Below are 13,497 nucleotides of genomic sequence, written 5' to 3' on the forward strand. Positions count from 1 at the left end.
CTGAGGCTTGCACTGTGCTGTCCTTCTGAGAAAGACAATAAAGGCAGCTTAATTAATAGCAGCTCTAAATCAGTCAGTGGTAGAATTGTAGAGCCGGTCTGCTCCCGCTTCAAACTCACATCTACATTTCTCTTGTTCTCTTTCCCTCTCCACAGTCAGTCAGTTCATTTGTCTGTCATCTGTCATGGATGTATTGACAAGATCAATAAAGTTATTTTAGGAGTGATCTAAAAATAGAACGAGTCCAATGCCCTTTGACCTGAGGTAATGAGACACAGAGACAGACATGCTTGCTAGCTGAGGTTCCAGCATCAGACTGGCAGAGGGTCTCAGGGGCGATTCACACTATGGTCCCGGGTGTGCGCTCGGGACCACTTTGCAGATGTTGTGGTAGTGTGAATGATGCGCACCGTTCCCGGGAGTGGATCGCCCAACCGTACCCGGGATCGCAATCAATCAAGTCTCGGATACATATATCGGTGCACTAGGGATGCACCGATATGGCATTTCTTTGCCGATACAGATGTTTAAAATAACAATTTACGAGATTTGTTTATTTAGTTTTTGTTGTTTTTATTTCCCCCTTTTGTGCCAGGGAAACAAATACATCTTCAATACAAGAAATAACTGTTCAGAATCTACAGCTTTGCAGGCTGCGGAATAACCAACACACCAACATAGCCAACGCAAAATGTATGCTTATCAACAACAGATAAATATCAGCTACTGCCATCGATTAATGTCAGATTTATTTGCCGATACCGTTATTGACAGATAACAGCAAATATCGTCCGATACCGATATGTGGCCGATACATCGGTGCAGCCCTAACTCTGACTGAATACAAATGTAACCAAATTGACCCATAAGGGTCCACTTGGTTACATGTGTATGCTCTCACAGTTACAGATAGATAAAGGAACATATGGTGTTTTTAAGAGGACAGCTGGCTAAATGATAGATTGTACAGTATTGTTTCTCATGCTGCTCAAAACACTTTTCAATAAACCCAGGATATACACCTAAAACTTTTAGGCTAAAAGCGTAATAAAAACCCTTTCCAATGTTGTCCTGCAACACAGAATACAAATAAATTGTCCAATAAATTACATGGCACTAACACGCCATTACAATATGCCATACCATAGTACATGCTAATAACCAGCTTGTGACTGGCCAGGCTTCATAGTGTAGCTTTTATTTTCCTTTCTCTCTCTCTGCCCCTCGGTTTCTACTTCTTTGCTCACTGTCCTATCTTCCTTCTCCCTCCCTCCATCACCCTTCCCTATCCCAGTCCAGTGCTGAGTTGTTCCGGTCCACGGTTTCGCTGCAGCCTTGCGTCTGTGCAGCAGAGTGGCCTCTGTGAGCGCCCGGTGTCTGATGTCGCACTAAGCATGAGAAGAATGTCATTGACGTCAGTGCAGTTGCTGTCAGAGAGAGTAGCACCCCAGCCACTGACACCACACCAGGGAGAGAGAGACCCAGAGAGAGAACAGCAGAGGGAGGGAGAGAGAGAGAGACCCAGAGAGAGAACAGCAGAGGGAGGGAGAGAGAGAAAGAAAGGCTGGTTGAGAGAAAGAAAAGGGGGACAGACATAGAAGGAGGAAGAAGGATGTGAACAAGGATGGTGGGAATGGGGGGGGGGGTGTAGTGGAAGGAGAGTAAGAGAAAGAGGGAAGGAGAGAAAGTAGAGATAGCTAACCATAGGAAATTAGACGTTTTTAAGCGGTTTCTCTGATGCAGTGCAATAAATTATATTTAAACATCTAGTCCTGCAATTACAGTCCATTTCAACTCTTGAAAGTATTTTAAAGATATATAGACCTTTGTTGATCCCAAGGGAAGACGGAAATGTATCCTATTGTGCATTATAACCACTTGTAAATTAAATCCTAAACTGATTTTGTAGATTTTTGTTTTGTTTTCTGGTTCAGGTTAAACACTAGAGCAGGGTCAAAACACATTGCAGACTAGTAATCAACACAGATGTGGTTAATGAATAATGGGTGTGTTAAATTAAGTTTTGTCCAGAGATATGGGTGTGTCAGTGGGCAAGCTTCGACAGTAAGGGAGTTTGGGAACAGATCGGCATTCCGAAGCCCCGCCACTTTGAATACACCCCCAATTCAAAACACCCCCATTTCGGACACCCGCCACTCTGAAAAAGTCTAGTCGAAACAACAGTAACCAACAGTATTGTCAATGCTTGCACATTGGCAAACCTAAAACTAACACACATCACATGTGCTAGCAAGGTTTGTGCCCTTCTGTAGTTTTTAACCTGAACAAGAAAACCTTTAAACGGTATACTTCATTGTACCCGTAAGTTAACCCTAATGAATAGAGCAAACTTTAGCCCATAATACCATGCCCAAAATAGTGACGTCAGGTTGAAAGCGGTTAAGAATTATGTCCCAGCAGCGACCACCTACTGTATAGCCAGCTTAGTTTAGTAACAACAAAACCCACATGAAGTCATGACGTACGTGTTGTATAGGGCTGCCTGTTTTCCACAAGCACAGGAAGAGCCTGGAAGCTACACAGCAAATACTATGCATGCTGTGTGTGAAATCTGGAGGGTCATTCTAGCCTCCCCTTGCATTTTAATTTGCCATGGTTTCCTCTGCCTGCGTAATTGAGTTACAGCCAAAGTGATCCCCCTCCCTGATCACATGGCATTAAAAGCCCTTGCTGTCCCAAATTAGGCAAGACATCAATATTAATTGGCTTCTGACAAGGTGACATTTTCTATTTTTGTTTCTTGACTTTGAGAGAGAGCCATGTCTCTCATGCAAAATGTAATGTCATCACTAAAATAAAAATAATTATAAAAACGAAAAGACTATTATATCATTTTTATCATTGGCATCCAGGCATATCACTATTTCCCCCAGATTCCCCTAATTCCCCTGTATCTCGCTGTCTCTGTGTATTTGTATGCTGATGTACATACAGTATATAATAACACCATTATACAGACTTGGGCTGAAAAAAGGGCTCTCCCTGCACTGGCTCCAGCTCCGCTCTTTTCCCTCGCTCCAGTGAAGTCCGGTCCATCTTTTGCCACTGTCGCTTCCTCATCCACAGTGCAGTCCTCTCAGGCTTTAGGTACAGCTCGGGGAGAGCAGCACGTTTGGCTACCAGGGACGCCGAAGCAACAGCAGCCCAGCCCCCTGTACACACAGCATCTATAGGAAACACTCTCTAACATCACACACACACACACACACACACACACACACACACACACACACACACACACACACACACACACACACACACACCGGACCTGTCTGCTCCCTGGGATAGCATGGATCTTTTCAACGGCAGCATGGGTTAAGGAGATACTAGTGATGATGTGTTACGGTTAGCTGACATGTATGAGTGTGTGTTTATGTGCCTGCGTGTATGTTTTTTGTGTGTGTGCAAGATGAGCACGTATCCGGCCACTACGTCAGGATGCTACGACCGATCTGGTCTTTGTTCCTTTCCCGGACAGCATTGAGATGAACCCGGACTGGTTCTCTGCCTCTCTGAACTGGATCCTCTTTTCCTCTTTACCTTTCCTCTCTCCCTCTTCCCTCCATTCCTCCAATGGCAGACGTGGGCCTGCTAAGCAGACTGCTCTTCATCCTGCTACATGACTGGAATTGCGTCTCATGGACTATGGACTTAAAAGTTTAGACGCCTAGATGGCTAAGAAAGGTGCGATGTGTGTGCTGAGAGACAATGAGTGTGTTTAGGTGCATGGTGATTTCTGCCCCTGATCTTTTTCATGTCTGCTGAAGCTAAGCTGTTCTCTCTCACTGCTGGGGTTTTCACAGAGGTTACATTCAACAGCCTATAACATTTGCGACTTTCAGAGCTGATTTAAGGAGCCTGGTTGCCACCTCTGAACCACCACTGCTTCTACTAGGATTGTCTGAACTTTACTGTGACAGGGACTGGGGTGACTGGGCTTCCGGATTTGTGAGGCTTGACACAGCCTGCCTGTGAGTGCTGAGGCCCTCCTCACAGGCCCCAGAACTGGCCCCTCCTGTCCAGTATGAAGAGTCACCCATGCGTCTATTCGGGGTATCCCAGCTTAGCCGTATGTGGGGTGGGGGACCCAGGGCCTGGACCATCCACTAGCCCTCTGAAGCGGGCCCTTACTGACCCCCTACCCTCCTGTCTCGTCCCCCCAGAGGAGGCCTACCAGAAACTGGCCACGGAGACCCTGGAGGAGCTGGACTGGTGCCTGGACCAGCTGGAGACACTGCAAACCAGACACTCGGTCAGCGAGATGGCCTCCAATAAGGTAATTATCTCATTATTATTTACAACTTGCGGCTACCAAAGATGCACTGTGATGCCTTGCTGTGTGGTTAATGATGTTAACAGGAGTTACCGGGACACTTTATCTCAGACCAATACGTTCCCTGCTAAATGTTTGTCTGTATTTGAGACCTAGAAAAGTTGCGTGTTATATCACTCGGGGACAGCTGGAATTGGTTTGTCTTTTAATAACACAATAACAACACACACACACACACACACACACACACACACACACACACACACACACACACACACACACACACACACACACACACACACACACACACACACACACACACACACACACTATATACAAAGCTGGGGTAGATAGTATCGCCTACTAACTACCCCTGCTTTGTCCTACTAAGTAGAAGATGACATGCAAAACAGCTTCCTGTTCAGGAATCAAACCGGCAACCTTGCAGTGATATGGTTGGCAATGCTGAACCATCATGACACGTCTATTAGAAATGCATATTTAATATCTGTTTTGTCAGCATTAACACATTAGCCATAATTGATGTAGTTTATTTTCATTTGCAAACAGTACCTATTCAACAAGGTTGATTTGTATCCATGGGCTCTCGTGGATGGTAGATGCCGGCTCTCTGTCTGTAGACTGCTCCTCCTCCCTCCCTCTCTCAAGTTATTCTTTAATCATCTACACCAGTGATTCTCAACCTTTTTCATTTCATTTATTTTTATTTTTTATATATATCTCTGGTGGTACCCCAATCTATACTGTAATAAAAAGCGACACGATTTTTTTTTACCCTATTCAATTCAATTCAATTCAATTTTATTATAGTGTCAAATCACAACAAGTTGTCTCAAGACACTTTACAACCAACAAAGATCCACCCAGAGCAAGCAACATTGCGACAATGGTAACGAAAAACTCCCCTTTAGGAAGAAACGTCAGGCAGAACCCGACTCTAGGGTGGGCGGCCATCTGCCTCGACCGTGTCGGGGGGGGTAGAGGGAGAGAGAGAGAGATAGACAGAGAGAAAAGACAGAGAATAGGCAGGTGGGCTCCGTGGAGGGGTCTGGTCCACATCTGGTCCAGGTCGAGCTCTGTGAGGCCGGGTCCAGGTCACACTTCTGGTGGGCTCCATGAAGAGGCCTGATCCACGGTCACACTCGGCAGTCAGTTGGGGGTTAATATTAGAGGTCCACAGAACTGCGACGGGGAGGACGAAAAGAGACTCCGGGGAGAGATTCCCCGGATGCTGGATTAGTGGCAGGCCTTACTGGAGCCTATATAGTGTATATTACAAGTACTGCTGGGAGACAAACCCACACAACAATGTACGACCATGGTATCCAGCTAGACCCGGAGACAAGTCTGGCCATAGGCTTTGTCGTAGAGAAAGGTTTTCAACCTTGTCTTGAATGTGCAGAGCGTGTCAGCCCCACGGACCCTAAAACATGATCATCAGGTATTATTATAATATAAGGAGGAAGAACTTGTTCCAAAAAGTGCACAGTATTTGTTTAAATCATGCTTTTATGTGGACACGCCCACCAGTTCATTAAGTATACCTGGTTTGCCATGGTGGGTGGTGATGAGTGGTGATCCATCTGAACTGAAGCCACACCCACAGCTGTAGTTGTATGATAAAGGGGGAGGGGCTGATAGTGTGATGTCACTATATTACTGTTTATTTCATTGGTTAAGTTAATACACCATTGCACATAAAAACGACTCCAGGGTGTTTAATGAAGTACTCATAAGACACGTAAAAAACTGCACAAATAATTGCGATTAACACATTTAATTGTGTTATTGGCATTGAACACTGTAACATATGAATAAAGAATACATTTCTGTTTGCCTGCTGCACAGGGCACATATGTGACTAATAACTGAAATATATAAAAGAATTACTGACATATTCAATATTTTTATACTTAAAAATCACACCCGTGTGAAGTGAGGGGCACTCTTATCATCATACATCATCTCATTCTGGCCAATCACAATTTGCGTCCTCACTTTTCTGCCCTCACTTTGTGTATTTTGCCAATCAAATCATCGCTATGTGGTGATCAGCCAATCAAATCATCGCTATGGGGTGATCAGCCAATCAAATCATCGCTATGGGGTGATCAGCCAATCAAATCATCGCTACGGGGTGATCAGCAAATCACAAACCAATGTTTGTGTTTACACCATAGGGTTTACACAAACCCGGAAAGCTGAGTATAGGAGGGGCTAGAGCCCCGAAAAAATCACACCTTTGAAATGAGGGGCGCTCTTGTCATAGTACTGTACATCAATTTATGTTTGTGACATTTGACATTGCTACATATATTACATAAGGTGGTCCCTTATTGGTCAAGCGTGATTTGTTAGCTGATTTGCTCGTTTACATATGACGTAAGTTTTCCCTTCAATGTCAATGGCGTTTAATGTTTTGATGTTTAATTTACATCATATTTAGCGGAATTATCAGCTCTTATCATTATACATCATCATGCATCATCTCATACTGGCCAATCAGAATGCCTGTTGCCTGTGATTGGTTTGCTGATTTGCTCGTTTACATATTATTATTATTATTAAATTGTTTTTATTGGTTTTTCTACAAACAACAAGACATACCTACATACATATATATATACAATAGACTACACATAAGCATACAATACATTAAGAACACCTTGAGAAAAATAAATAAATAAAAAAGACTGAAATACAGGACCAGAACAGACACACAATAAAATAAAGTAAAATAAAAGTATGAAGGTCATATCAATCATATTGCATCACATTACATTGTTCTCACACAGATTGTCACTTGCTATACAAGAGTAATTCAACTATTATACAACCATCCTACACCTGAACATCCTCAGTCGGGATTTGTGTTTAAAATAGTCCAAAAATGGCTGCCAAACCTCATAGAATTTCTGGGCGGAGCCCCTGGTGGAATATTTGAGCTTCTCAAGTTTTAGATGTGCCATCACATCTCCGACCCAGCGTCAATGTGATGGGGGATAGCTGATTTCCAATTGAACAGAATAAGGCGTCGGGTCAATAGGGAGGAGAAGGCTATAGCGACCGATGCCATTACTTCAACAGGGACGGGTTTAGGACTGATCTCTTTGTCACAGACGTAAGAGAAGGTAACCCCTTTAGTGTTCCATGTTGTACATTTTGAATTCCCAGAAACATTTAGTTAGCCGTAACTCTCTGCAAGAGCAATGCAACCTTTTAGACACGAGCAAAAAACATGAAGGAAAACAAAAGTACAAACACATACAGTACCTGTAACACCCACAAAAACCCCTCCCCCAATGAGAGACTGCAAAAACTCCTGCTCCTCTGAGACATGTGGGGACAAAAGCTGTTTATAGAAGGGGCTAGCGCCCCTTAAAAACACTTTGTGACGCGTTCAGCAATTTTTGAGGGGCACTAGCCCTTCTATATTCAGCTATTGTTTCCGTCTTACACAAACTTAAATTCCCATTGATAATGAATGGAGAATTCATGTCATATGTGGACGAGCAAATCGGCAATATAATATAATTGACAATGAATGGAGAATATACGTCATGATGTACGATGATAAGAGTGCCCCTCACTTCACATGGGTGTGATTTTTCAACATGGAAACGTGCTGTGCCGCTGTGCATGCTGATCAGCCCTGCGCTGTGATGTCACACACTATGATGTCACAATGGGGGGACGGGGCGAGAGAGAGAGAGAGGCTGCAAGACACTCAGACATGCAGACCGACGGACAAAGGCATAGATAGACGGATGCAGGCATACACTACCGATCTCTGAAAATTGTGAAACGTGAAAAGATATATTTATCTTCTTCTTTTCAGTATGTACTATGTAGTGTCTCACACGCACTCACCACCACAGCTATCTCTGGTTGTCATGGCAACAGCTACTGGCCTGGCCAGACTGCCGTGACGCCGTCTCACTCAAGCATTAAACGCACATGTGCACATGCGCACACCTGCACGCACACACGCATGCACGCACACACACACACACACACACACACACACACACACACACACAATGGTGCTGTCAGAGTCTGTGTATCTCAAGACTTCACACATCGTCATTGTGTTTATCAAAATGTTGTATCTCCCCACATAAAACATAAGCCCCAGTCTTTCAAGTCTGTGCACTTACATTTAGATTACATTTTATTCTATTGGTAATAATCACAGGTAATAGTAAGGGATGTCAAACCTCAGCAGCTGTTCTTGTCTAGCAGGACTATTGATACATATTCAACATTCCCCACAATTTATTTAGTTTGTATACATTTTTGTATGACATTTTTGGGGGCTTTCTGCCTTTATTAGTATAGGAAAGGGGAAGTGGGAAGTGACACAGCAAAGGTCCACCAGGCTTGGGAATTGAAACCGGGACTCACTGTCAGGTTACATCAGAGCCTACATACTGTAGATAGATAGATAGATAGATAGATATGTCTGATGATGTCAACAACATGACTTCACTTCACGGGGGTGGGGTGGGGGGGGGGGGGTCAAACACACAAAGTCACACGCTAACAAATCACAACACATGACTTGACATTACAATACAGACAGATCACATTACAATACATAGACAGATCACATTACAATACATAGACAGATCACATTACAATATATAGATAGATCACATTACAATATATAGATGGATAGATAGATAGATAGAGAGGTAGATGACTTCACATTACAATACATAGACATATCACACAATACATTGACAATACTACACAGCTTCTTTCTTTCTCATCTTCCAGAAAGGAAAACAGAATACGCGCCTTACCCACGCGGCTAGACAAGAGACTCCATATTTGAGCGTAGCTGCATTAAGGAACTCCTTATATGGTTTTAGCTGAGTCATAATGACATGAGCATGATGATGTGCTCCCCGCCAGCCGGCCGGTCCTCCCTTAAGCCAATTTTAATATACTAGACCCGTGTCCGGCTGTAGAGCATCGGGTCGGAAACGATGGAAGATGAAGATCCATGCCCCATCCAGCTATGCAATACCTGTTGTACCCGTCTGTGTCCCTTTTATGCCCATATATGGAGATTTCTGTATCTGTCTCTCTGTGTCCCTTTATTCCTATGGAGTTCTGTGTCAGGCATGCCCAAATATGGAGTGTTGTGATGTCAGAACAGGCCAGGTCCATATATGGAGCAGAGGTCTTTTGTGGCGGTTCTGGACAACCGTGGGTCTGACCGACTCGACACGGGCACTGCACTCCCTGTGGGGGAGTGGAACATGTGTTGAATTTGAAGTCAACTCGGTTCTCGAGTTATGTGTATTTCAGCCGTACACACGTACAGTACGTACGTACAGACAGATGTACGGAGACAATCGTGCATTTATAGATAGATGGGATATGCCACCGTGAATATGGTCAATAAATGCATCCATAACACTCGGTATACAGTACCTTCTCATCTCTGTGTTGTGTAGAGTGCACATTCACACTAATTTATATACAGCTGGGATAGGTTATTATGGGATAGGTTATTTGTGGTCACTTCTCCTAAAACAAATCACACACAAATCACAGTTGAGCTTGGTGTGACACTTTCCAATTTAGACGAAATAGCGTGATTCACACCTCATGGCCATGCTATCGATAGCTCTGTGTCTGTGTGTGTCTGTGTCTGTGTGTGTGTGCGTGCGTGCGTGCGTGCGTGGTATCATCTGTGTGTGACGTCACTGAGGTGTGTGTTGGGCATGTTGTGGCCTTCTTGGCTCCTACTCAAAGTACACAACTAGCACTTGATTGTATGACGCATATACACTACGTACTGTACTGTACTGTACTGTACTGTACTGTACTGTACTGTACTGTACTGTACTGTACTGTGTGCGTGCGTGCGTGCGTGCGTGCGTGCGTGCGTGCGTGCGTGCGTGCGTGCGTGCGTGCGTGCGTGCGTGCGTGCGTGCGTGCGTGTGTGTGCGTGCGTGCGTATGTGTGTTGAGCCTGTGCTGGCCTGCCTTGCTCAGATTCTGATGTGGGACTCATGTGCTCTAGCCCATAGCTGTAAATGACTCACAGTACCAGATAGATCAACAGAAGAGAAGGTGTGAAGTAAACAGAGACAGATGTTTGGTCCCTGATCAATCCCTGCACTGTAAGGCTATTTGGTCCTTCCCGCAGGTGGTTCCAATTTGACCTGAGACCGGTATTTCCCCCTCTCTCCCCTGCCTTTCCTACTGGATGCTGGAGAGTTTTTTTGTCACAGGATTGTTAGTAGTGGTGCACTGATGTATCTGTGCATAAAACAACAAAAAACTAAATAAACATATTGGTGTCAGTATCGGCTATCGTCTAAATTGTCATTTTAAAAATCGGTATCGGCCAAGAATTTCCCAAATCGGTGCATCCCTAGTTGCTAGCCATCCGTGAGAGGGTCTGTCTTTGTGTCCGTTGCTACAGTAATCTCGCATACCGCTGGACCACTCAGTGCCAGATTTCTTGTGCACATGCTCAGTGGGCCAACAAAGTCAGTCTACTAATTATACTTTTTGAAATAGTTAACGTCTATATATAATATAAATAATTCATAATCAAAGTCAACAGGGCTCTGATTGGGCTGAAAGCTTGATGACATTTGGGTCATACCTCAGAGATACTGTAGGTCATAGACCAGTCATTCTCAATGGGCCGTGCCCGTGAGGATACTGCAAGGAGACCCTAACTATTGGCAGATTGGAGATTTTAGTGACAATAACATTAATATATATTTTTCAAATAGTAGTTTTTGCTGTCAGAACACAAATACACACAAATAAAAGCCACTTCACCCAGTCGTCCTCCCTTGATATTAACATGACTCACCTCCCAGAAACATCACTTCTGGCAAAGTTGACCTCAGCATGACGAGGGATGAGCTAACCTCTACTTGCATCGTCTACTGGAGATTGAAACACACACACACACACACACACACACACACACACACACACACACACACACACACACACACACATACACACGCACACACACACACATGCAATGTTTGTAGCACTTTACTATGTGAGGATCATAAAACAAACATTTCTCTGGTGAGGATCAGGAGAAAAATATTTCTCAAATTCTACTATACTTTTGGCCCTCAGGTATAGTAATAAAAGTACATGCATGAACGCACGCGCGCGCACACACACACACACACACACACACACACACACGCACACGCACACGCGCACACACACAGAATATGAAGAGGAAAGGATAACAAGAACCCTCCTCTGTGGAATTTCCACTGACTTTAGTCCCAGCCAATCACACAGCAGGTGACCTCAGTGCTGTTGTAGCCCAAGCCAATCAGAGCTCACGATGAGCTCATTGCTCTCCCTAGCCAAGCCCTGATTTGCTGGTATTGTGGTGAAAGTGCAAGTGAAACAGCCTGCTCTCTTCACATGGGAGCTTGTGTCAGACAGAGAAGCAGGCACACAGCCAGGCAGCCAGCCTTGTTTGGAAGCTGTTGACACTTTTCTTTTTTTTCTCCCTCTCTTTTTGCTGTCCTGGTGATTTGGCACCAAGCATCCGCAAGCATCATCAATTATTCACAACCCTAGCAGTGTGTGTGTATGCAAGTGCATGTGTGTATGGACGTGCCTGTCAGTGTGTATGGTCACGATGATGCTCTCATCGTACAGTATCTTTGGGGACTGGGGAGCTTCACTACATCCTGCCTCTCTCAGAACCTGAGTCTCCTCTCTGGATGCAGGACTATGGCTTCCTTCCTGGAGACATTCACTGTGGAGGAGTATGGTGGCTTTTCTGTGGATTCTAAACAGCCGATTTATGTTGAAACGAGCTGTTCTTCAGGTTGAGGGCTTTCATTGAGTAGAGCTGTTGTCGTTTGCCTGGCTCTCTCGCACGCTCTACCTATTTCACAAACTGTTTCTTTTTCTATAGATACAGCGTATACTGTATAATAATATATACTGTATATACTGGTTACATTTTTATTTTCCTGGATCTGTTTGGTTGATTTGTCAAAATGCCTGAAGCCAATTACCTCCTTTCTGTCTCCTGGGGATATATAAAGGTAAGATTTTAAGCTGTAATTCTTTTTAAAATGTTAGCAATCTGCTATATTGCAGTTGTGTGACAGCAATCAGGGACGATAAAAAGGCCTGATATCATCTCCAGAGAAAGAGAATAGTGTTTCTTTACTGACGGTTATATTTCGACACACTACTTGGAAAGCATTTTATACTGGCTAGTGGCTATGGAGATCTCTCAGCATCCCTGCCGCTGAGAAATGCTTGTGACAGCGGTCATATTTCTACATCCAATGCACACTTTATTGAATCCATGACAAGGAAAAGTGATGCTGCTTCAAATGTAGTTTCCTTGCACAGAAAATGGTATGGTTACACCTCTAGGTGCACAGTACAGTATAGCATACTGTATTTGGGCGCCTTTCTTTAAAGATGGAGTGCCATGATTTATTTCCACCCTAAAACATGATCATCCGGTATTATTGTTATATAAGGAGGAAGAAGTTTTTCAAAAAAGTGTACAGTATTTGTTAAAATGTCGTTTTTATGTGGGCACCCCCACCAGTTCATTAAGTATGCCTAGTTTGCCTGCATGGTGGGTGGTGATGGGTGGAGATCCGCCTGAACTTAAGCCGCACCCACAGCTGTAGTTGTATGATAAAGGGGGAGGGGTTAGGGGAGGGGCTGATAATGTAATGTCACTATATTACTGTTTTTTTCATTGGCACGTTTGACTGTCAAGGGTTCAGCCTCCAGGAAGAAACCCTAAATACAAAGGGAATACATCATTGCACATAGAAACGACTCCAGGGTGTCTAATGAAGTACTGTCAACTCATAGACACAAACTGTGTGATTTTGCATTACTGCATAATTTATTTATCTTTAATGTTTAATGTTTGTTTTATGTATGATGTATGATAATGGTACAGTCATGAGATATGATATTGGTGTACTTTTTTTAATGAGTGCTATAAGTGCAGTGCTAATGCCACCCTGAAAAGGTTCACAGGGCCCAAGGGATATGATCCAATAGGATATCAATACACAATTGCACAGTAAGTGGTCTATTTTGCGTGATCAATACTGACCTCTATGACCAATAATCTCATACATTATTCATTTGGTATGAAGCCAGATTGATTCATGTAATCAATGCAGAGGC

The 13,497-nt window shown here is 43.8% G+C and overlaps 1 protein-coding gene across 4 annotated transcripts in view; it reads left to right on the forward strand.

Annotated features, from left to right (window-relative positions):
• Positions 1–13,497, forward strand: part of pde4d (phosphodiesterase 4D, cAMP-specific) — a gene marked incomplete at its 5' end in the record, with an annotated part of 203,430 nt that overhangs the window by 176,320 nt on the left and 13,613 nt on the right. For all 4 annotated transcript variants that reach the window (XM_080765029.1, XM_080765032.1, XM_080765030.1 and 1 more), the window contains one exon: positions 4,185–4,297. In XM_080765029.1, coding sequence (XP_080621155.1) covers positions 4,185–4,297 — 113 coding nt within the window. The remainder of the gene's footprint in view (positions 1–4,184; positions 4,298–13,497) is intronic.

Source organism: Protomyctophum bolini (genome assembly GCF_963924005.1).
Source record: "Protomyctophum bolini genome assembly, chromosome: 6".
In the NCBI taxonomy this organism is placed as follows: domain Eukaryota; kingdom Metazoa; phylum Chordata; class Actinopteri; order Myctophiformes; family Myctophidae; genus Protomyctophum; species Protomyctophum bolini.